Below are 25,711 nucleotides of genomic sequence, written 5' to 3' on the forward strand. Positions count from 1 at the left end.
AATGGCTTCCCATTGATCGCGTCTGTGCAACTGGGCTTGTTCGTGTCACTTTCCCCTCCTGAAAATTCACGATTTTAGCATTATCCCAAGTGTTAATTATTCTTTACCAGCTTGTATAACGTTTTGCATTTATGTTAATACACGGATGAGATCTTATAAATACAGTGAGTACACTTATTTTTACTAATTTTAAATAGACATTTGTATTAACCTTCCAATGGCTTCCATACACAAATTTTATTACTGCATTTTTGTATTTTTTGTTATAGTTTAATGTAATAATCTTTAAATAGGAACTTTGTATTTCGCTGTTTTTTAAACTTTTCTGTATTTTGGTGGCGACGTTGAAGCATATTATAAAGTACTATTTTAATTAATGTAAAAGCTATCCAGGATTGAGTTTGCCGTGTTTCTCCCCGAACCCCCTAGCGTAGTTGTAGCTGTGCAATGGACGCTTGGTTTGTGTCTATCTAAACAAGATTTCTCATCAGGTTATTTACAAATCTTAAAATACATACCGTTTAATTAGTAAGTATTTTATATTTAATTTATAAATGTTCATATTGCAGTAAAATACGGAGAATATATTTTCTTTCCCCCCTTTCTATCAAGGTCATACATAACTCAAGCCTCTACCATTAAGTCCGAACCCTTGGTCTATCCCATCATATACCATTATCTTGTGCTTGTTTTACTCAACAAAAATATAACTTAAAAAACAGTTAAGTGTTCTTTCCAGTTCTTTTTCTCCAGATCTCTAGCAAAAATCTTACAATGTAACATTTTTAATTAGGCACTTTCCCCAGTAATCAATAACATAACCGATGTATATTATTGGTCCTGTTTCTTACAGCACTTATTGTTGCTTGCATATTTTTTTTTCTTTGACCATTATTATTTTGCTTTAATTTGTTAAAATTTCAATAATTAATGACCAGAATTTTAATTAGAATTTTATTTTTTTACTGATTTCAATAAAATTATTTATTTATTACTTAACCTCTGTAAAAATTGAGTTTACAAATTTTTGTCAAATATTTTAACTGACTTATTATTGATGAGTAAATATTAATTCAGTTTTTCTCGATAAAAATTATAGATTAAGGAAATAAATTTAAACCTGAGTAATAGTGATAAATGTTATTCGAAAAAAGTGAATTTAGTATCTCAGTTTTTTTTTTAATTTGACCTTTACAACATTATTTTGTCTTTTTTCGCCTAAAAAAGCAATTCTTAAAAAAAATTGTGCCTAAGTTGCATCGACGTTACTAAGTGCAGCATAATTTTGACGTAGTGGTGGGGGGCGAGTGGATTGTGTTGGATCCTGTCAACTTGAAATTGTTGCCCCAGACATTAAAGTTGTCTTCTTTTTACTTTTATTCAATACCAATGACCAGTGAACTATTATTGCATTTCTGTTGGGTTTTATTTCTATTTTCATTTCAAAATTATTTCATGTTTTACTGTTTCATTAAATATGTAGATACTTTTCTTTCTTTTTTTAATAAATACTTTTATTTCATTCTAATAACATAAAACAATAAAAGAGAGTTTTCATTTGTGTTGCGACTTCCTCAAAAATGATTTTTTCTCGTTCTACCACTACTGCCTCTCAATGATAAAAGTAAAAATGTTCAAACTTTTAGAATGTAAGGATTAGGACGTTTAGAATTTAGTAAGAAAAAGCGATTAATTTTTTTTTTTATTGATTTCCTATAAAGTGGCTGCTTCTTTTATTTAAAAGATCTTATTCTATCTGCCATTGAACGATGGAATCACTTTTATCTCAAAAAAAAAAATAATTTATTCAAATTTTATTTATTACACCTAAATGAGTTGAATAATTTAATATTCACTTTTATGAGTTGATAATAATATGTTAAGTTGGTCTGATTTATTTTTTCTTACTACAGTTCAAGTGGTCAAAATAAAAAAAAAGCAAGTGAAGTGAGGAGGAGACAGCGACGAGAGTAGGGTTCAAAAACAGGAAAATATTCCAAACCGGAAGTATAGATCTTATGAGGTCTTACGGCACGGCAGCACCAGCTCCGCCAGTGTCGACAGCAACTCCTCTACAGCCGCAGCAGCCGCCACAACAGCCGCAGCAGCAACAGCAGCCTCAACAGCAACCGCAGCAGCCACAATCGCAGTTTGTCTGCGAGGTCAGTTTCCTCTCAGAAGCGCTTAAATTAAGTATTATCCAAAAGAAAATTTATATACATATATATATATATTTTATTAGTAATAAGTAGTATAACTTGATATGTATGTATGTAACAGCAGGTCTGAAAGTTTGGTTAGTAATCATATTTCACATAAACATGCATAGCTTTTCGTTTCTATTCTTCGATTGAAAACTATTAGTTTTTGTTTTGAAACTAATAACTAAAGTTGGACAGGTAAGGGTCCCCGTATGTTCGTTGACAAAATCCAAAAATATTTAGTAAAACGATCGTATATGAAAAAATTCACTAACATAATTAATTCTATGGAATCGTAATCAAGTTTATATGTCCTGCAGTCTGACAAAGCAAAGCTGTAGAAGTAGTCACTAATGCCATCTAGACTACTGATTTAGAACTTTTTTTAAAATGTGAACTTTATTCGAGATTTTAAAATAATAATTTAAATTTAGGCCTTTCCACTTCAATCAATTCTAGATTCTCTTAAAAGTCGAATTCCTTAGATTAAATTTGAATAGTTGAATAGGGCCAAGTAACAATTTTCTTGCAATAGTATTCTTTTTTCAAGAACAACTTGGTCTCCTTTAGGAAGTGGTAATGAGAGAATCTATAAACAAACACCTTAGTTTTCAAACCGTTTATTTGGCCTCCGCGAACTTTTGTGACAACGGCAAAATATAAAATTAATTTAGCAGACATAAAATTCACATCTCCTTATCAAAGAGAAAAGAAATTCCACTGTTAATAGTTAGATCTGGAAGTGCGGTTGACGAGAGTTATTAACAGATATCAATAGAAAACTTATTTTTAATAGCCACTCTTCACTTTTTGATCATTGTCGGTTTTGACTTTTTTCTTGGTTGTTTTTATAAACAGTATACAGCTTGCCAGTAGGTGGAGTTGCGACTACACCACTATTTTCTTTCTTCGTTCATGAAAATATTTTGAAGACAGAGAAAAAACCTAACGATTACTAAAACATGAAGTATTATTAATAATATTAAAAGGTTTGTATTGATTGTAATTGTGTGTGGTGTTTGATTGAGAGTTAGAATAAGTTTGAACTGCCGATGATTGTGAAAGTGATCTTTTTTTGAACGAGTTCTCTCGGCTGATTCGAGGTTAAATTTAAAACGTGAAAATTATTTTTCTTTCTCTTTTCGCTGACCACTCTCATAATTATCGGCAAATATTTTTTATATTTTGAAGCATTAATCCTCTGAAATAAAAGATTCATATATAATTATTTTATTATCCGGATTGAAGTAAAATAATGAATACAAATAATTCTTAACAGTTGGTATTCGTCATAACTCACCTAATAGTAAATTGAGTAAGAGGAAGTAAGACGAAATTGGTTATTACGTCGTAAGTACTGTGAATTTTTTAAAAATAAAAATGTTTCTGGTAAATAAATTAAACGATTGAATTAAAATTACATTTAATCGAATAATTACAGTTGTACATAGTGTTTTTTAATGGCGCTTGAGTATCACATATCCTTCTAGTAAAAGTAGCCCTGTCATCAGGCATTAACACGAAACAAAACAAAGCACAAATGATTTAAATGCCAATAATGATTAAAAATTATTTTTCCATTCGGTTTTAAGTATTGTATTACGTTATTGGTTGAGAGTTTTTAATTTTATTAAAAATTTGGGAAATTCAATTCTTCCATAGAGGAATTGTAAAGTCTATAATTTATTAGAAACATGAAGGATACCTTTGTCAATCCAAGGACACAAGTGTTTCGGATGCACCTTGAGTTAAAAATTGAGTTGTCCGACTCATTTTGTGTATTTATGAATATCTTGATTACCTCTTGAATCTGAAGGTATAAATCTCTCTTTTCTGACACTCTTCAGTAACCCTTGTTATGGGAGGTCCAGAGGAGGGTATTCGAAAAATCCATCTCATACTTTTCTTCATATTGGACACCCTAACATCAGAAGAAATTGTATGGGTCTATTGGGGCTTTAGAAATCGGAGAGCTTCACCGCTTCTGGTACTCCAAAGTTGATAATTCTAATTGTCTCGTCTTATCTTTCCAATATAAATGTTTTGTTTGCTATTCAGAAAATTATTTCTTATAATTTACTTTCTTGCTGTGGACTTGTCCTCTCTTTATTGTCGAAATTTTTCCTCACTCTCATTTCCCAGGGGACACAGTCGTCCATACTCTATATTACAATAATTTATCAAATATTTATTTAATGGAAAATTATAAATGCCCGAATATAACCTTTACCGAATGGTGCGAATCATCTGCCGCTCTGTATTTATGACAGAACCAGCCCTTCTTTACGCAAGTAAAGAATAAAACCATACTAATGATTAAAATATAACTGTTACAAGAGACTTGAAAGACCTACAAAATTAAGTGACTTACGAATAAAACTTGGCTTACAACAGAACTGAACTTATTCTAGAATTCTTTGGTTAATCAAAATAGAATAGGTCTATTTTCTCTCTGCTTTTTTACTTTCATCAGAGCTGATTTTTAGAAGAGTAGAGTTCGATGTCTGTTATAAATCTTCACCTCACCCAAAACTTGGTGGTTCTATTCAACGATCGTCTCCATCCCTGGACCTAACTAGATAGTCAGTTATATATTTGATCATTGAATTTGGTAAACTAGCATGAAATCTTCCTAATCTTAAGATAGCGTTGCTTAAAAGTCGTAGGTCTTTACAACACAATTTGTTTGCGACTAGTTGAGACTAAAACTGGATGTAGCTTTTCAAAGTACATACAGTTAATTTCTGGTTGAGGTTGAAGTTGTATTTGCCCTGGCCCAATGTGTGTTTTAACGAAGTTATGGTGGAGAAAGTAACTTGTCCCCAGTTCCTTATTTCTCGTCATCTGCCTATATTTTTCGCTCTAGTTAGAAGGAAAATGTTTGCTAACAGCTCTCTATTTCTCCTTCTCATACTAATGTAAAGTAATCGCCTATGTTTTAAGGCGGGGTTTAGCGACCAACTACCAATTGTTCCTCTTTCTCTTAGTAATCGTAAGTTGTATTGGGAGGTTTTACTTACTGCTATAAATTTCATTGACGTCTTCTGCCTTAATACGTCATCCTATTATTCTAATTCTTCACCTCCCTTCTTTGTTTGTCTATTCAATAATGTTGAAACGGCACTGATTGTCGACCTTCTTGGAACAGAATCTGTAATACACCATTTATTTGTAGAATCACTGGTGATTGACTCATTTCTCAATTTTTTTGCCACACTTTTACTTTCTGAAGGTAGCTGACTTCTGCCTCTATAAATTTCAATAAATGTCTTTTTCATAAATGTACTTTGAACCATCTGTTCATATATTTACATATATAATATATACCATTTGAATTCATATTTGTTGTAGACAAAATAGGTTTGTTTAGAGTTCCTTCTTGAGCCTTATTTGGGTTTCCGATTAAAATTTTAAAAAAGAATAATGCAAGATGTTTTAATCTAGGTTTTACGTTAACAACTGTCATATGCTTTTACTTTTTTCGCTCATTTTAATAATGGTCGTTGGATGGTAATGAAATTTCATTATTCTTTCAGTTCCTTGACAATTGCTTGCACGATAATTTCTTCTTTCCCGTTGGATCCATTAAATATTGCTCTATAGAGAATGCTCTTGTTTGGTTGTCTGGAATGTAGGGGCTGAGCGAATGGTAGAAAGATCGGTGAGAAGGTATTTATTGACTGGGTGCCCAGAATTAAGTACCTTTTAGGCATCGAGCAGATCGACAAGTTGGCACGATATGTATCCCTTAAAGACACAACTTTGCGAATTATTGTCACACTATTTCAGCAAAACTATTCAAATGAAAAAAATCTAAAACAAAAAGGCTAAAAAGTAATTTAGACCGAGCAGGAGGTTGTTTTTGAATTCTAGAAACATTTTTACATACTTCAAAGTTGGGTTCGTGAGTGGCCAACTGAAGTAATTTCAAATTTAATTTTAAAAAAGCGTCTTTTTCACTACCTTTCATTTGAATTTGTAATTTCATATACATTAAAAAAAAGTTTGCATAAAAAAAAAACCTTAACATAATTTCTGCTCTTAGTAATGAGATATTTTTCATTGAATTATTGTTTTTTTGTTTGAACTATGTTTCTTCCATTCTAATCACCAATCTTTTAAAAATATAAGTTGTGATAAATTTAATAATAAATCTCAATTTAAAATAAATAGGTGTGCGATAAACAATTTTCCCGGAGTGATCATCACAGGAATCATGTGATGTGGCATTCAGGGACGACGCCTCACGTCTGCTCGCTGTGCCATAAGTCGTTCACAAGGAAGGAGCACCTAGTGAACCACACGAGGCAACACACCGGCGAGACGCCTCACGTCTGCAACTATTGTCCCAAGAGTTTCACCAGGTGTGTATACACAGTTTATTTTAGTGTTAGCTTTTTTTGTTTATTGCTTGCTCATGCAATGATTTCATTATTATAAGTGCTTGTGCTTTATATTGGGTAACAACAACAGATTTTTCTTACTTATAATGAAGAAGTAACTACTTCAGTATCCGTTTTCAAAATAGATATTTCAGGAAATGAACAAATCGATACTCTTTTAAAAATGATTTAAGGCGCATCAACATCTGAGGTTATTGGCGCCTGGAGCTTTTTTCAGTGCACTGCCGGCCTCCGGACAGTGTCCCTCCCCTTACAGACAACACTGTCCATTACCGGACAGTGGGCTGTAAGAAGCTCCTAGAAAGAGAAAAATCTAAAGGTCAGCAGCTGGATTCGTACCCGGGTCCTCCGCGTGGTATCCAATGCACTAACCGCATAGCTAATCCCTTCCCTAAAAATCGATACTTATTATTATTTTTCAACACAACAAATATTGGTATTTAGATTGTCTAGAAGAAAATCGATAGTTGGTTTCATACTTACTGACACCAGTAAGTATCGATGTGCTTTTTTAAATTATCTGATCCTTCGACCACCTTAACTATTTAGTATTTCCTTTCTCTCCCGCAGGGTATGCTCTACTCCCAAGGTATTATTTATACTTATTTCTTTCTTCATATTTTTATTTTTTTTCTGCTTGGGTTATATTAACACGCATTTGTAAGAGGTAAATAAAAATATTAGTACTAAAGACGAATAATCAAATTACCCATCTTTCCTAAGAGATAACATTTTAGAAACATTATGCATAGATGGGGACAGTTGTAAGACTTTTTTTTTTACAAATATCGTAATTTCAGCTACCCACTTGAAACTCTTTCTTTTCAGCGAGAGTTGCATAGGTTGCACAGAATATATAGAAAAATTACCTCCGTCTCAAGCACGATGAACTGTTCTTTTATTTTTTATATCTATAGTGACTATAGATGAGTTACTGCATTCTTCTGCCATTTAACATGTGTAATTTGTAATTACAGTTACACCTTCATGCAAATTAATCATAAATCTAGACAATTCAAGACCTACGATGCAAAGTAATTTGCTTGAATGGCTGTTTATTAATTCGAAATTTGTTTTTTCTATGTAATATTCTTATTTAATCCGGCGAATCAACCAATTATTGAAATGTACGAAACATGTTTAAAATTTGTGGAGCAGTGCCCAAGCTTGGATTTCATATTCAATCTAAATGCGATTATATAGATTCGATTCGACAAATCAGTTTTCTTCAAACATTCGTGTAGTAGTAGTGGTTGTAATGTTTTTTAACCAATAAGCTTATTATTAGTAAAACACCCGTTTTACTAAATAAACAATCACAATTTTTCATATTCCTTATGTTAAACTGTGCCTTCAGAAATCAAAAGATACAGTTTCATGTTTAATGTAGCAATGAAATGGAATACGATGTAGACCAATTATGTCGTGGAAGAATAAATAGTTTCTTTAATCAGAAATCTGTCAAATTATTTTCATAGTTTGTTACAAAAAAAAGAAGAAAAAAAAAAGCACCTATTCACTAATTTGTAAGATTATCTACTTATGGAATATTTAGAAGGATCGTTCTGAGGGTAGTATTTCCTAGATTTTGTCTTGTCTTATCTGAAAATTTTGACCTCTCAGATTTCAATCGCAAAATATCGTATCAGTTTCTTTTCTTCTTAGTACGACTATATATTCACAAGCACGAAGTACAAAAGTTAAAAATTTGCTTACAATTTTTGGGGACATCAATATTTAGTTAACGACGATTCAGTTGTAAAATATAAGCTTTGTATAAATTGTAAGCATCTTTCTTACAACTTTGCATCCTGAGAGGAAAAGGGAAATTTTTAAAAATTTGTACTCCTTTCATCGTTTGGTAGAGGTAATAATTACTATCCTTTTCTCGTAATTTAAGAAATTTTAATTATCGTCTTGCAGAAAATAAATAATGGAGAAAAATTAAGAGTTTAGAGCAGTCCTTTTAGAAATACGAATAAAATTTATAATTTTAGAATTGTTACAACTCAAACGGGGGCGTTCGTAATAATCTTATTCCTTATAGTGGAATTTGTGTGTTTTACATTTCTGTGCGTATGTACAGATAGATATTTTAAGAATAATTTAGAAACCCATTAAAATTCTTCATCAAAAAAATCTGGAGTGAAATAAAACACTGACACGACTTTCTCTTACTACAATTATTACACTTCTAATTGTAGATTCCCCTCAAACAATTACGGATATGATGAGAGTACTGACAGATATTAAATGAGGAATCAATGAAATTGTAGAACTGCAATAAAGTTCAACGCCTCTTAACTTGAAATTGTATGTTCTCAGTGACATAAATTCTTCAGTGTCTAAACACAGGAACCCTAATTCTGAATAAGTAATTCCAATAAAAGTGATTGGCTTTTAAATGAGTAAATAATTTGCTAAGTTTAAAGAAAATCGTTGCGGTCATTTTCGAAGGAATCGCAAAAATCTGAGAAATTACATCAATAAAGAAGCATTTTAGTCGTAACAAAATTCACCTAAAATCATAGTTTCAGAAGCAACATTAGTTCAAAAAAAAGTGTGTGTGAATATTGAGCTTTCTTTTCCTTTTCTGTTTTTGGTATTTTTGTTTTATCCCTCCTGAAAACACAGCCCACGAACTAAATTTTGCTCTCGTATTCAGGGGCTTAAAAACACGTGTTTCCGGCGAATAAAATATAAAATTCAATAAAACAAAATGAGAGGAAGAGAACATTTGCAATTTCTGACCCTTGCATGCAGAAAAAAAAAACATGAAGGAATATTGTTTCAAAGGTTTTAACAACTTTTTTGTAATTAGAAGTGTACTAAACCGTTTGTATTAACATATTTAAGATTTTTAAAATGCATGTTTATACTTAGAACGTGCATTCAAACAAAATCTAATGGAGCGTGGTATTGCTTGTTAAAGATTTGTTTATTGAAATAGTTTGTCACAATGTTATTGAATAAGACCGGTCTTCATTTAAGGCACCTTTCTTTTACATTTCTAGGGGGTCGCAACCGAACGCTCTAAAACACTAGAGATAATTGTAAGGTTTGCACAAGTGCAAACTCAAATGTTATTAGAAATATATATATTTCTACTGTTTGCGATCAGCTGTGACACCCTAGAAGAAAATTGCAAAAAGGTAGCAAATTTTGAAGCTGGACCTCCTTTTAAAGATTAGAATGTGACTTTTTAATTTTTTGTTTTGCTTATTGCTTCTTTTATTTGTTTCACTTTGTTGCTTGTAACAAAGCAGTTGCTAGTTTAAAAAAAAAATTAAAAAATAGGGCTAGCGGTATAAGAGCGATGTTGCTATAATTCCGCTGGTGATGGTGAAGAGAACACCAACAAGTTGCTTTCATTTTCTTGATTTTATGCTGGCAGGAAGGAGCACCTGGTGAATCACACGAGACAGCACACCGGCGAGACGCCTCACGTTTGTCACTACTGTTCCAAGAGTTTTACAAGGTCGGTTTTCTGTTTGTTTTCTGTCTTGTTCAACAATTTGATTTAATATTTATAAAGTTTATTTTCATTTATTATTTTTTGCACTGCGATTTCTATTTAATTTGATTTTTGTTAGCTATATTATTTTCGTTAGCTTTCGTAATAATTACAGTTGGTAGCCAAAATTCTTATTGAAGAAATATTAGACACAAATTGTAAAACAATGATACAAAATTATTTCCCTAATTTCGGCCAATTAAATTCGTCCAATATAACGTCCGATTTTCATCCTGAATTAGTTATATTTTAATACTCAGAATTCCATTTTGCTTTTTCCATTAATGATTCCGAATAAAAACTAGTTTTCCTAAAGCAATGCTTGAGCATGAATTATAAGCATCCAGTTATAGAAGTATGTGAAAAGGGACCTTAAATGTATGAGAAACTGAAACTTTATAAAAAGCTCTTTTAACTTCCTTAGATTTAGCTTTCTTTTATTAAAGCGCTTTTCAAAATAAAAGATCAGATTTTATGTTTAGGACTGTTTGCTAATTGTACAATTGTTTTATTTCTAATTTAAAATTTTAAAGAGAATATCCTGAATATTTATGTGAATATATCAGAAGCTTCCCTTTCATTTTAGTAGTTTAATTAAAGAAAATTGATGAGAAGTTGGGTGTATTGTTTATCGCAGACTATTTTTTTTTGTTCAACTGCCTCACAATGTTGATGGCCCTCGATTTTCGTATAGAATGGTTTCTGAAATGAGTTTATAAGTTAAAGAATGTGAAGAAAAGTATAAATAGTAAATATACTTTATTGGCTAATACACCTACCATAGCATGCTTGTTGTATCATTGTTACCTGCGAAGGATTTTCAACAAAGAAAACTGTTAGCCTAAAGGCAGACATTTCTGAGTTAAAGTTCTTTTTTTTTTTATGTAAGAGGCGCTAGGAAATTGATTTTGTTATTGACCTCATGTACCTGTTATTAAAACTCTATTTCCGAAAGCAATATCAAGTTAATAATAAATTCGAATAAACAGCGCACTCTTCTTTAAAAAATGTAACTGTGACTCAACAATATTTGCGTTAAATAGGTTACTTTTTTTTTTGTATCTCAACATCCATCTGGAATGTCTAAAAGATGTTAGAGATAAATAGTGATAACCATATAGGAAATACTTTCATGCATTGAGCTTGCACGTCACTGCATGGCTGAAGTTACCACAAGCCGACGAGGTGTAAGATAAATTTAAGATGGAAATAACAGTCCGCTATTCACTTTCTGAGGTAACCAACTAAATCACTAACAATACTTGATGTTAGTCTCTTAAGGGTAAGTTGACTACTCCCTTCTTTTAGGGATCTTGGTGTGTAGGCGAATATCTTAGACTAATAACTTACGCTGACAGTCCTAACACTCGAAACAAATCCTAAACACAGGTGGGATCTGTGGAGGTAATATGTTGATGTGTGGAACTATTTGATTTAACGAGTATATTGATGAACTCAAAGCATCACTTTAAACCCTCTGTTACACTACATTGTAGTATGTACATCCACATACACCACCGCACTGGAGAAGCCGAATGGATCAATCGGGATTTTAGACATCATAAGACTTGTTTCCTACACAATTTGCTTTAATAAATTACAACAGCTTACATTCTTAAACAATAAATATACTCAAAAAGAAGAGCTTAAAACTGGTATTTGATAGTGTCTGTCATTTAGCTAAGATGACGAGAGATTTCTTAACTTCGGAGTTCGTTCCAAATAAATGTTCACAGTTAACTGTAGTGCAATGTACTTTTACCAATGGACAATTATTCTTCATCGCTTCTAAACGGTTTTGCCTTTTAATTTTCATAAAAGAAATATTTTTGCTATCTATTCTGTAAAAAAAAAGGAAAATATTTCAAGAACATTAAGAAATTTGAATGCACTGTACTGCTTAATACGAAACAAAGGCACGAGAAAACTCAAGTTGGTTATCTTCTGGCAAGAAAGTAGAATCCTTCTAAAAAAAATAAACATTCTGTTTATTTCGTGTCTATTTCGAAATTTACGATTTTTCTTTAAACTAATTTCCTTTGTAGCCAATCACTTTTGTCTGTAATTGTAAGCTTGAGCTGTCATTTCAAAGAGTTTACCGTTTCATAACCATGTAATTGATTTATTTTTCTTTTTTCTTAATACTTCAAAATGTTCTGATTGAAATTTTGTCAAATAATACCTGAAAAGTAAGAGAAAGTCTAAAATTCCCTCTTCCTTGGAAAAAAAAATTGTGGACACTTCACTAAACAGAAGCAAATTAAGTGAAGTTTTAATTAATTCTGTAAGGTGAAAAGTATTTTTTCCTCCAAAATATTGGTATTTGCTGAAATTCCTGAATTACAGTGAAATGCTAACCTACTAAAGTGGTGTCTACATTTACATTACTCTTTTATTATTTCCATTTATTTGATTAGATGGTTAGAAAAGGTTTGAAGAAAGACATTTTTCCATCTTGAACTTGAAATGAGTTCTCTGTCTACAATATTTTCCATTTTTTGTTAATAAATAAATTAATAACCTAATTTAATTTTTATAAATCTATGCAGGAAGGATCATATGGTTTACCACGAGAGGCAGCATACCGGGGAGACTCCGTATCCCTGTCAATATTGCCCCAAAGCATTCACTCGCAAGGATCATCTAGTGAACCACGTACGCAGACATACAGGAGAGTCACCTCATAAATGCACCTACTGCCAGAAGGTACCCCTAGTTATCATCGTCCAATTTGATCAAAAGAAATTCTCCTTTTTATTATTATTATTAAAAACTATTAGTAAATTATTTGGCGTGTTCCCTGAGGATGTAATTAAAGCGGAAATATATTTTATTTTGTTATGACCGCTTCGTAACTAGTATTGAAATTATGGGTATATCTTGCTCAAGGGAAGGTGACCAAAATGAAAAGTATAACAACACAAAAACTGTTTTTCCTTCGCCTAAGACATTTTGGACCACCTTCCTTTAATAATCATTCTCATAATTTATTCAATGATAATTTATTTTAATCTTCCTGCAAAGTTCATTTTGAACTTCAGTTCTGCCAGATAATAAATAATATTTGTGTAAAGCTTTAAACCTAGACAAATATTGAGTGTAAACAAACTAATCATATAATTTAATTTGTGTAGCATTTACATTAATTCTTTTAAGTTTAGTTTTGCGATAAGTATGTGTACTTTTTTTCATCGTCTTTTATTATTATTTCTTATTATTACTATTACTACATTATTTTAAAAATTTGATTTTTAAAAATTTTTAGAACTTTCCTTAACTACTTCTATTTTAGTTCGCGCTTCTCTATGATTACGTTCTTTTTAAACCACTAAGCATTTATTAATTCGTTATTATTTTTTTATTCACGTATTTCGCTTTCTTATAAATATATTAGTAGTAAATACAGAATTGCTAAAAATTGCCTAATGAGTATAATAAAATACGTATATTTTGTATTTATTTTCACATTGTTATTAGAAATAGAAACCAGCGAAACATACATATTCACATAGGTCAAAACTAAGAAAATTAATTTCTATTTATCTGTGAGCAGTAAAATTACCATAGAACCAAATTTTGTTTGTAAGTTCCGTATCCGATATTTCTTTCCAAACACTCATTGACAAACTTAATTTGTTTTTATAGTAAGTATTTTACATATTATTTGTTTATTTGATTGTTTTGAAAGTTACACAAAATGTTCTGTAATATTCGGTTATTAACGTGATGTTTAAAGAAGTAACTGAAAACTTTTTGAGAGGTAAATATTATAATGTTTCGAGGAGTCCCCAGTTCCTCCCTACACTGCGATCAAAAGTGACTTATTTGATTAAAAGAAATCTGTCCTTTTAATAGGGTTTATAATTTCCAAACAGTTTTTAAGTATTACCTTTTCAAGGTGCCAAATGTCGCTTCCTCTCTTCATTTCGCAAAATAGAGATTGCTACGTGATAGTTTCTTCTCCTACTGTAAGTGCACAAAGGCTGAAAAAGAGATTAAAATCCCTCCAGCCAATATAAGGGACCCTGTCTGTTTTCTGTGCTTACGTGCCCTATAAAAAGGCTTGAGGCACTAGTACAAGCTCGTGCAGGTCAAGACGCCGTCTCAGACAAGTCTCCGACGCAAGACGTTTAGTCTCGGATTCGTACAGTTTCCATTCTATGGAGTACATTATGTTATAATATTTATGAACGTCTCTGTCGTTAATTAGTTGTAACTGTTTAGTAATAAAGAAGTATAATGTGTCAAGTGTGAAGTAATTACGAGTACATTAACTCACCTTCAGTTTGCTAAACACCTAGGTGCTGCCCTGAGAACAAATACTGAACTCGAGTATATGTATATGTACATTGCCCTCTACATTTATTTATAAAATGCTTATATTCCTCATTCAAACACTCTGGTTAATATGAATATATAGTTTTCGTGACCGCAAATTGTTAAACTTATGATGGATGATTTGCGAGGAATCGGTCAAATAAAATAACTCGTCTCTTTGCCAACGTTTCGACAAATATATTGTCCTCTTCAGGGCGTGGCTATGCGGGTTGGTTGAGTTACAGGAACAGTTTCTGTATATTTGCATACAATATACAATTAGTATACAATATATTTGTCGAAACGTTGGCAAAGAGACGAGTTGTTTTTATTTGACCGATTCCTCGCAAATCTTCCATCCTAAGTTTAACTCTGGTTAATTTCTTTTTCCTGGTTTTAAAATACATGTTATTTACTACTTCCTTCATATGTTTCACTATTGGGAAGATCGGTCGAAGTTGATATTCTCAACCAATCTTCAATTAATTACTATATTTCAACATATTGTTCATGTTTGTGCTGTTAATATTTTATTTTGTAGCAACTACGCTTTTCGAAATTTATTTCACACATTGGTCAATGAGAGTGTGTGTTAATGTGACTCTTTAAGTGCTCCATTCCTTAATATGTGTTCATTATTTGTAATAATCCTTGAAAAGCTTGGTTGTTTATTTGTAATAAACGTAGATTAAAAAAAAAAATAAAATAATTCCCCTCCTGTGCAGTAAGAAAGATATGTTTAAAAGGAAGGCATTCACTTGATTAATTATAAATTTTGTTAATAATTTTTATTTTGACGTAATTGAATAAAAAAAAACAATTCATTAAAAAAAGAAAATTAAGCTAGACAAGTGAATTACTTTTTTTTAAATATTCTTTCGAGAATTATGTTGTTACATCAAGTGTTTTTGTTAGTTCCATTCCGAATAAAATTTGAAACTCACTTCCGTCGATTAGATCCGTGTTTCCGTTAAATTTCAATTAACAGAACATTTCAAAATTTATTGAAATTTATTTGAATTTTTTGATTTATAAAAAGTTTTGGTTTTTTTTTATCACGGTTAATTTGATTTCACCTTTTTATTTTTACAAAATGTGCCAACCGTTTTCTTCTTTTTAAAATATTATTCATTTTCTTGTTCTTTAATTTATCTCACCCCCATCAAAAAAATATTTATAATAAAAAAAAAATATTGAAAAGAATTGTTGGCCAATTCAGGCTATTGTAATGAATCTTTCAGAATATTTTCAAATCGTGGAGACTTGATAATAATGTTCTGCCTGCTGGAAGATAAGTTCAATTTGTTGGCTTACTGAACATTCTAAGAAATGTTTCGAACAGAAGATATGTAGAAACTTGCTTACTAGCGAGCTTTTTTTGTAATCTCTGTTGTTGAATGCCTTAGTTTCATTTAAAGTAGTAATTAGTGCATTTAATTGCCAAGTGATAACTTATTTATTAAATATTAGAAACCTTAAGTGTTTCTTGGAAATCTTTATAAATAAAAACTCAGGTTTTTAGGTGCCCCTCCTCCCCTATAAGTTATTATCAAAAAGATAGGGCTACAGGGACGAGGATGGTTAGTGGAAACAAGTATAAAACAGTACCTTGGGCCTTTTCATTTACTGCAAAATGATAAAATTTGTATCTGTATAGTTTTTTGTTTCGGATAAATGAAATGATAGCTTCTCAAAAGCTTATTATTTCGCAATTTTTCTCCTGGCTTCGGAATTAGCGTCCACATTTTTGATTGCAAATTGTCAAAAGAGAACCACAGATGGGTTGCGCCACATCCCTCCCTAGACGAACAATAATGTTGGTATATACATTCATCAACAAGTTCAAAATATACGTACATCCAACCATTCCACTGTCACTGGGTTTAAATTTCCTGTGTATTCTGATTGTTTTATTATTTCCAAGTAAATTAATCTGTTAAAATTTCTAATTTACTTTTAAATTTAGATAAGTATTTACAAAGTAATTTACCTGATGAAACTTATAAATCAGCAGGCGTTTTTTTCTATTATTTTTATTTCATGGCCACTTTTTTAAAGTCAGTACATAAATAAAAACCTAAATGAATCATACATCTTTTTACGCTCAAGTTAATGAATTTCTCCATCCCCCAAATTTGCATTTTTATAAAGTCGCCTCCACAAATTGCTATATAATTAGTAATTTTAAAGTAAATTAAAAAGCAAAGAACGGTGGTTTTGCCTTTCGTGTTTGTGTTGGTACTCGCGACGGTGAATAAATATTATTATCATTTAAGAGTTTCACTCGGAAGGAACACTTGACGAACCACATTCGACAGCACACTGGCGAATCTCCTCACCGATGTCACTTCTGCACAAAGAGTTTCACGAGGAAGGAGCACTTGACCAACCACGTCCGCATACATACTGGGGAATCACCGCACTCTTGTGAATTCTGTGACCGTACTTTTACTAGGAAGGAACATCTTAAAAGGCACGTCAGACAACATGTTCAGGTGAAATATGGATTTTTCATTTATAATAAAAGAGTCTCTTCATTTCCGACCTAATTAATAATCTCTTTTTCTAATGCTTTCATAGGGATCAGAATATAATTGTATAATATGCTCGGCCCCGTTCACTCAGAAAGATCACCTTGTGGAGCATATGCGTTCACATCCACGTGACCGACCATACGTTTGTGGTGAATGTGGCAAGGCTTTTCCATTAAAAGGCAATCTAATGTTCCATGCACGCTCTCATCAGAAGAATGGACCTGTTGACAGACCTTTCAGGTTCGTATTGGTACCTAAAGCTTACGTTTATTTTTAGGCGTATTTTCAACATGAAAGATTAGACTAGATTATTCACAACTCTATTTCAAAAATAAGTTTTTTAATTTATGTACCGACTCTTCTGTTAGGTCGTATATCACTCTTGATTACTCTATAGAAAACTAGAGAGATAAAATTTAGTGCAGAAGCGATGAAATGGGTAGTTAATTTTGGTTCCTAAACTTCGCTATTTATGATAATCACCACTTATGGGGTACCAAGGTGGATTTACTGCTACCTATAGATTTAATTACTTGTTAAATGTAATAGCCAGTTATGAGTCACATAGGGATGGTGAGAGATTTATGCACAGCCTTCGTAGTTTTGGATATGCAACTAACATCCATTTAAAAAATGCAAATGAATTCGCTTTAGCGATATCTCCTAGTAAATCATGGAATGCCGCAACGCCGAAGTGTTCTTCAAAAAAGAGAATGTTTCGATGCGAGTCTTTTTTGAAAGATCCTATGTCCCTGGGAGATGTCTTCCAAAGGTTTTTTTGTAGTTATGCGCAAATCACCTTGTCAGTTCTTTTTAATTATGCTATTCCCTGGTGTTTAATCTTCGCCGCATCATTGTGGTTTGTTTGTCTGAGGGATCACCTTCTTCGGAACCTTTTTCTGAAAATAATAGAGAAAAAGAAAGCCTTATGTATCAATTGGGCAATGTCCAATTATTTTTTAATGTAATGGTAATTATTTTTTATTATATTTTCCTCAAAGTATTAAATTATATACAATGTAAATTCAGCTAGCAATTATCATGTTTTTAACCATTATGGTGATATAATATACATTGAAAGAAACATTGTCGTAAGTAGTATTTTTTCCTTTTCGAATGCTTCTTAAAACGTTATTTAAATCACAGTTATAGAGCTTGTTTTGTGTGTTACAAGTATAGAAGTCAACTCTGGACATAAATATAAATGTAATTTTAGTAAGAGTTGAACATTGATAAGAATTGCAAGAAATTGAATAAATAAATTGAGAATCTTAATAGGAGAAAGTAATTAGTGTTTATTCCAGATTATTTCTTTGTTGATGGGATCAGATTTTTCTAAACTCCTACTTTTATTCTTTACAGGTGCGATCTATGCCCAAAAGACTTCATGTGCAAAGGCCATTTAGTTTCACATCGGCGATCCCATCTGAATGGCAAAAACAATTCCAGTTATGCTTTTGACAAATCCTTTGTGGACAAATCAAATGCTTTCATGTTGAAGCAGCTGATGAAAGGAGAAACTTCAGATATGACAGCACACATAATACATAGCCCGCCGACGCCCGGACCTCAGCAGGTAGTTCCGCAACAGCAGCAGCAGCCTCTGCATACGGTAAGCGTGGCCACACAGGTAGGGCTGCCGGTGTTGGCCGGACCTAGTCTCCACATGCAGCCCCCACCGTCACTGCTGGCGGCGGTCACGTAGGCCACGTCCGGCAGCGGTGGCCTCTTTGGCGGTCTCTTCTCTGTTTAAATCGACCAGTGTGTGATGTCCCTCACTGGGACTCGCACTCTGATCTCGCTCTTTATATATCATCTCAATCACCTTACCACCACAAGTAACTTCTTAACTTTTTTATAATCCACAGGTTTTCTTTTTTCTTATATTCAATCAGTCTTTAAAACATGAATGCTTCATACAAATGCGTTTCAAAATTAATGACGTTATGCACGATTAATACTTATTAATGGAAATATAAATGGCTCAGTGTTATTATTATTGGGACTAAGGCGGGTCCTAATCCCCAAGGCATCACAGCTAGAACAATATCAATATAATTGAACTGAGTTTATCAAATCGCTTCTAAAAAAAATCTTCAACTTTCTACGAAATGTTGCTTTTATGAACTACCCCTAATAAGAAGAGAAATTTCTTTTTAGATTATTGAATCTAGTTAAATCAATCTGAGACAGGCGGCGAAATTGTCGCGCTCTCAAAAAGATAGATAGGTTATGTAAATTTTGTTGAAATGTAATACTCTCGCCCATCCTCAACAATTGCTCTGTCGTCGGATTAACGGAGTTTAAAGTTGGGAAGGTTACGGACGCTCTTTTCTGTAGTCGTTTGAGTTTCCATTAGTTCAGTAAAATAAGCATAACATTTTTAGCTTCCTCAATAGGATCATTCTTTTTGGAACACCCTGAAGCATTGAAATGCATAACAATGTTTACAACTTTTTTGTTTTATGTGTTTGGGAATTTCATAATTGTGTTACGCCTCATTCAAGATCTACAACCGATAAAATTCAATAAAGGATATCAGTAACTTACCGATAAACTATCATAAATCATAAAAAATATAATAAATATATTTAATACAATCATTTATTATCGTCAAATGTGATATATGTGACTTAAAAAAAAAAATCGCTGTTTTACTAAATTCATCAATTTTTTTTTTTTTTGAACTTTGTTTTTTTCCGAGCGATGATGTAAAAAGAGGGAGATAAAAAAACAGAGAAATTAAAAGAAACCGCTTGTAGAATCACTATTATTGCTGCCTGAGAAATTATGTGACTTAAACTTAAACCCCCCTCTCAATAATAATTAGTAGATTCACAAGATGCTGCTGCTGCGCTATCTCCTTGATAATTAAAAAAATAAAAAGTAAAAAATAAGATATTAACAACAAATCTTAACAAGGAATCAAAAGAAATTAAAAAGAAATATATATACATATTATATATATATAAACTACTCGTGTTTGCGTACTTAAAAAACATCCATTGTACGCTGGTTATGGAGGTCTCTTTTGGTCTATATTTATTTCTATTAAATAGAAATTTTTGTTGATTTATTTAATATATTGTATATGTATATAACTTACTATGACAAGTTGTTTACATATTTATTTATTAAATAAATAACAACAAATTTCCAAAAGAAAAAAACAATTGGTAATTATATTTAAAAATAATAATAAGCGAAGAAATACGTCTGAATCTCTTTCTTTTTTTAGTAGCCATCCAAAAGAGGAAATAAATATTTTCAAAAGTTTTGTCCGTCTAAAATGACAAAACAAAATTTTCAAAAAGAGGAACCCCCATGTAAATATTGTTAATAATCCAATTTAATATTTTAATTTTTTTTTTTTTTTTTTAAAGCAATTTGGTTTAGTGATGTTTTATTTTAGTTTGTGCGCAGTATAAATGCTGGAGAGTACTTCCTTTCTGTGCACTTTTTATATATATATATGAAATGATGAAAATAATTAGTAATAAAATTTTTAATTATTTTATTTTGTAGTATACATTAACAAATTTATTATTAAAACAATCATGTTTACTACATATATCTTCTTTTTTTTTTATTTTATATAAATGATCTATAATATTTTCTAAAAATTTTAATTAATTTTTTACTACCAACTATGCCTGCATAAATTGAAAAACTCCCAATATTGTTTTATTGTAAATAGAATTTAGACTTTATATGACTTAATATAAATATATAAATATTAATTATATAAATATATTTCATAGATTTTATTATTTAATGAAAGTGAATAAGAAAAAAAAAAAATAGTACAGTAAAAATAGTTTTTGAAAAAATAAAGAATAATTGCCTATTCGATTGCGTATTAAATAAGAAAATAAGTGCAATAAAATAATTTGGAATTTTTGAAGAAAAGAAAAAATTAAATTGAAAACTTACTGGCTGATGTGGCTAATAGCTCTGTTATGTGAAGAAATCTTTATTTGAATAAGAGAAAATATATATTTAATAAAAATAAAATAAATCTCGAAATGATGGAGATGTCTTAGAAAATTAAATAAATCTGTAGAAAAGAAGCAGGCAGGGAAAACCAATGGCGTAAATGTTAACGGCGTAAGTAAAATACTTTGACGCAAATAGATTTTTACTTCCAGATTATTAACGTCGTGACTGTATTTCGAACTGGTTATAATAAAAGCAGGTGCTCTAATCCGAAAACCCTCTTTTTATAGGGGGCGGGTCCCACCTATCTATCCTCTATTATCTATCAACATACTTGGTTAAAGCTCTCACTTTACAGGGGTACTCCATGGTTCTGCTTGAAAAACTCATCTTAGCATTAAGTTATTGATCTATATTTAAACTCCTTTTATATATATAAATGGATAATATATATATGTTATGGAGAAAATGAAATGTATAATTTGGTCAAATTTTCGGCGATCTATTTAATCATCACACCGTCAAAGAGAAAAACAAAATTAATGTTTACTTATGCAGAATATGAGTTGATTTGGTGATAGGTGTAAAATTTAAATAGCACATTGTTGATTTAAAATAATTATTAGATATATTTCTAAAACTGTGAATTCAATAATTTAGGTGAACATCTTTAAATTTACGAGTTATGTTCATAGCGCGTACCGTAATATCCAGTCACGATTTCGCCTTAAGTACTCTTATCACATATTTCTCTTGTGAGGTCAGTGCCAAGAGAGGCAGTGAAATTTACTCTTCTTGACAGAATTAATTTAAATAATTCAATAATGTAGGGTTAGTATTAAAATATAAAGTTCATGTTTCTTTTTTCATTTTTTAACATTATTTATAACATTAAAAAAAAACCTATACAGGTTATGTAAACTTATTTTTGGACACCTGCAGCTCTAAATGCTGACGAAAAAATAAGTTGCCGAAATGTTAGCAATGTTTGTATTATTTCTTACATTATCGTGTATGATTCTAAGTTCTCTGTCTGTTTTACATTGCTTTAGCTCTTAATCATGTCGCCCTGCCATATGCGTCGTATATAATTTGGAACAGTAACTTTTTTCAGTATAAAAATATAACGCAAAAGCTAGAAATCTAATAACTGCTAGCCTGGATTACATTGAAATTTGGTTCGTTCTTCCCTTCATCTAATTGCGCAAAACTTTCGAACATCCACATTAAGGAAGTTTTTTAAAGCTACTTTTGATTATTAATAGCTCTCATTTGAAGTGAAGCACCTAAGAAATGCTAAGCAGACGTTTGAGTGAAACATAATTCTGGATTTTGTAAAGTGCATTAATAGCAACCAGTTTTATTTAGTAGATTAACTATTGAGTAAATGTTTCAGAAAAAAAAGACTCTTCAGTTTTTTATTGTAATAATTATTATTTCTAAGATGGCTCCATTATTATGCCGTTCGCCATCCTTGTTTAAAGGCAAAGTCACAACATAAATATATTAATTATTAATAGCTAAAAAAAGGGATTGATGAATATATTCCAATTACTTCTTAGAAAAGTAAAGTTGTAAATATTGTCACTTCCAGAAGCCCTTAAATTAAAAAACAAAAAACTGGGAACATACCTTTCTGAATAGGTAAGTAAAAAAAAGGACTAGATGTATAGTTATATATATTAAAAAAAATAATAATAAAGAAAAAATATATATAAATAAGTATATATATATATATATATATATAAGTACATATATATTTTGCAGTGATTGTGAAAAGTAGTTTATATAAACTTTATATATACATACGCATAAAGTTATGTATTTTAAGAACTATTAGTTATTATAATTTTTGAAAACGTAAAGTTTCTTTTCTTTCGAAAGAAATGATTGTGTAATATATAGTAATTTAAAGAAAGAAAAGAAGACATTTTAATATTTTTCAAACAATGAAAAGTAAGTTTTCAAACTTGATTATTTGAATAAAGTATTTTGATTCCCACCACGTATGTATTAAGTTATTACAATTTTTTTTTTTTTTTTTTTTTTAAGTATTGACAATAACTTATAATTAGATATTAAAATTTTGTTAACGATCGTAGGGTAATATTCTTTTTAATGTATCGGGAGTTCGCTCAAATGTACTTTTGTTAAAAAAAATAATATTTTTGTTGTTATAACAAATATGTCACTTTTTTCTGTCTAAAAAACAGTTACTAGATGGATTGTTCTTCACATCAATTTTGTATATGAACAAAATGAGGAATCAAAGCTTATAAACGTTATAATAAAAGATTATTAAAATAATTTAAAGAATAACAGATACATTTGAATGAAATTTTTCAGTTTTTTGATAGAATTAGAATAATTAATAGGAGTTCATGATATGCAGAAACATCCATATCGGTATTTATTGTACGAGAGGAGTTTTTTTTTTATCATCAGCGGAAGTCTTAAAAAATTTCCGCTTCGCTTAACTAGGAGCTCTCCTAACGCTAGAAACACCTGATGAAGAGCATAGCTCTACCTGAAACAGAGCAACGTAGAACAGCGATTAAAGATTTTTTACTTAAATGCATCTGTGACAATTCCAAAAAACTAATAATTTAAGGAGAGGGAAATTGGTGTTCGGAACAGCCCATTTATTTAGTATTTAAAAAAATTGTAAATCTGAAGATGGCAAAAAAACGTACATTTTTTACCGGATCTTTCAATACATTAAAAACGGATTGATTAGAATTTTTTTTTTTAATTTAATATAGACTTGTAATCAAGATGTTCCAATTTCTACTTTCTTAAACTTTCTGTTTTTCTTCCCATTTCTTTTTTTTTTTCTTCTAGAATTTAGTACAAACTAGAATGTATTTGTATGCTTTTATGTGCGGAAATTTGAATTGAACTTTATAGATTATTAAACAAAAAAAGTATTTTAGGCAAATGTAAGGTGTTTCTTTATTTATTAATTCTACTTTTTTTTCGAAAAAATGGAAAATTTGTTTTTTGCTGATTTTTTGCGAAAATTAAAAAAGTAATTATTTATACAAAAAAAAAAAGAAGTGTTTAAAAAAAACACCCAAGACACAAAAATTCAAGCACATGTTTGTATGGAACTTCACTCTATATATATATAAATATATATGATATAATGTTGTACATGAAATACAATATAATACTCTTTTAAGGATTTAATGAAATATATGTTTCTTGTATGAACTAATTATGAAAAAAAAAATTTATATATTTTTTCTAACATTCAACCTCGTTTTGCTATATAAATTTTTTAAATGCCTAAATAAAGAAAATAAATAATTGATCAATTTTGAGTTGTTCGAAAAACAAAAATTTTTACAAGAAAAAAGTAATTAGCACATCAACTTCACATTTAATTAGAGTATGTAATTAATCTTGGAAGATTTGTATATAATATATAAAATATTTTTTATTTTCCTTCATTTATGTTTAAACAAAAATCTTAATTTTTAAATTTTTTCTTTTCTATTCATTTGAAGCTTGTATGTGAATAATAGGAAATAAAATTTTATTAGACAGCAGTGTTTATATTAATTTAGATTATTGTAATTATTTACTTCCTAAATAAAGAGGAACTTTTCTTGGAGGAGGCGAAGAAAGAGGGGGCAGAGCTAAGTTGTGCAGTTATTGTGACCTCGTACGTAATCAATTTGTTAATTATTACCTGATTAGACCTGAGACTTGCCACGATTTGAGCGAATGTAGAAAAATAGACTGCATAGCTAATAGTTGTACACTCGGGGCGACTACTCATTGATCGCATGAAAATAGAGGAAAGCTCCCCTGGAAGGAGATTAAAAGAGTTCAAAAAAGACCGCAAAGCTTTGTCCCGCCTAATTGATATTCCTTGGTATATCACTTTTGATCCTTGTTTTGGTGGAACTGCTCTTCTGTCGCCTCCTTAGGATCCCAGATTTCCCCAGTCTACTTATATCACACACTACAGTTCTCTTGTCTGGATACACGTAGAACAGGGTGTTTTACCCAAAAAAAACCGTTCCCATCTCTAGATGAGGTCAACAAGGAGATTGATAGCAAAAAAAAAAAAACATCCATTAATGGTATTAGTGTATATATTGCTAAGAATGTATGAGACAACTCATTCAATATTATTATATAAAGATAGTTAATTATCGAATAAATAATTACAAATATTAATTCTGATAAATTATCACAACTGTTTGTTTCTAATTACTTGAAAATGTAATAAAATTGCCCAGTTGAAAAATGGTTTATTTTGGTTGAATTCTGACTTCATTCCTCATTTTTATTAAATCATCCAATTATTTTTATTGCTTTGTTATCACACCTAAATAATATATACGTGAGGACTAATTTGAAAATACATATTCAGCATAACGATAAAAGTCAACTCAGAAAGAAGTAATATGTTCTATAGCAGGTGCTGCGGTCTGGTAGTTAAGTTTATAAGTAAGACATATTTTAAAAGTTCTTTGTTTTTATTTTATCTTGCATAGCCGGTTCTTTTTTTAATTAGAAAAAATTATAATTAGGTAGTATTTTGCTGCTGTTAATAAGTTTGAAAAGAATGGGACTGAAATTAAATTTATTTACGATCAAAAAATGTAATTAATAAACTTTGCTTCTCGGCTGGCCATACTGTCATGGCAGTTACTTAAGCAATATTCGTTCACAGGGTGGGAGGGTGGGGCGATTTACCTATAAAATAATCTTGGTACATGCAAAATCCTTACAACAGCTGTTTCAGCAATTGTAACCTTAAACTCTAAACCTTCCAAAGACGATTTTAGTTCT

General features: G+C 30.7%; 1 protein-coding gene across 11 annotated transcripts; it reads left to right on the plus strand.

Moving 5' to 3' along the window:
- The first annotated feature begins 5 nt into the window (after positions 1-5).
- LOC141461166 (uncharacterized) lies at positions 6-24,467 on the plus strand. Of its 11 annotated transcripts, none has more exons than XM_074141946.1 (9): positions 13-164; positions 386-528; positions 1,914-2,189; positions 6,375-6,565; positions 9,999-10,082; positions 12,668-12,824; positions 16,712-16,930; positions 17,016-17,209; positions 18,332-24,467. In XM_074141946.1, the coding sequence occupies exons 3-9, from the start codon at positions 2,019-2,021 to the stop codon at positions 18,672-18,674; spliced, it is 1,359 nt and encodes a 452-aa protein (XP_073998047.1). In that variant the 5' UTR covers positions 13-164; positions 386-528; positions 1,914-2,018; the 3' UTR covers positions 18,675-24,467. The 11 variants fall into 11 exon arrangements, with proteins under 11 accessions (XP_073998052.1, XP_073998056.1, XP_073998046.1 ...); XM_074141954.1 differs by having other exon boundaries at positions 14-164; positions 1,914-2,162; positions 16,796-16,930; XM_074141948.1 differs by having other exon boundaries at positions 15-164; positions 1,914-2,162.
- Positions 24,468-25,711: the final 1,244 nt, after the last annotated feature.

This window comes from Rhodnius prolixus, unplaced genomic scaffold (assembly GCF_049639745.1).
Source record: "Rhodnius prolixus isolate KJV_2025 unplaced genomic scaffold, Rpr scaffold_6, whole genome shotgun sequence".
Classification (NCBI taxonomy): Eukaryota; Metazoa; Arthropoda; class Insecta; order Hemiptera; family Reduviidae; genus Rhodnius; species Rhodnius prolixus.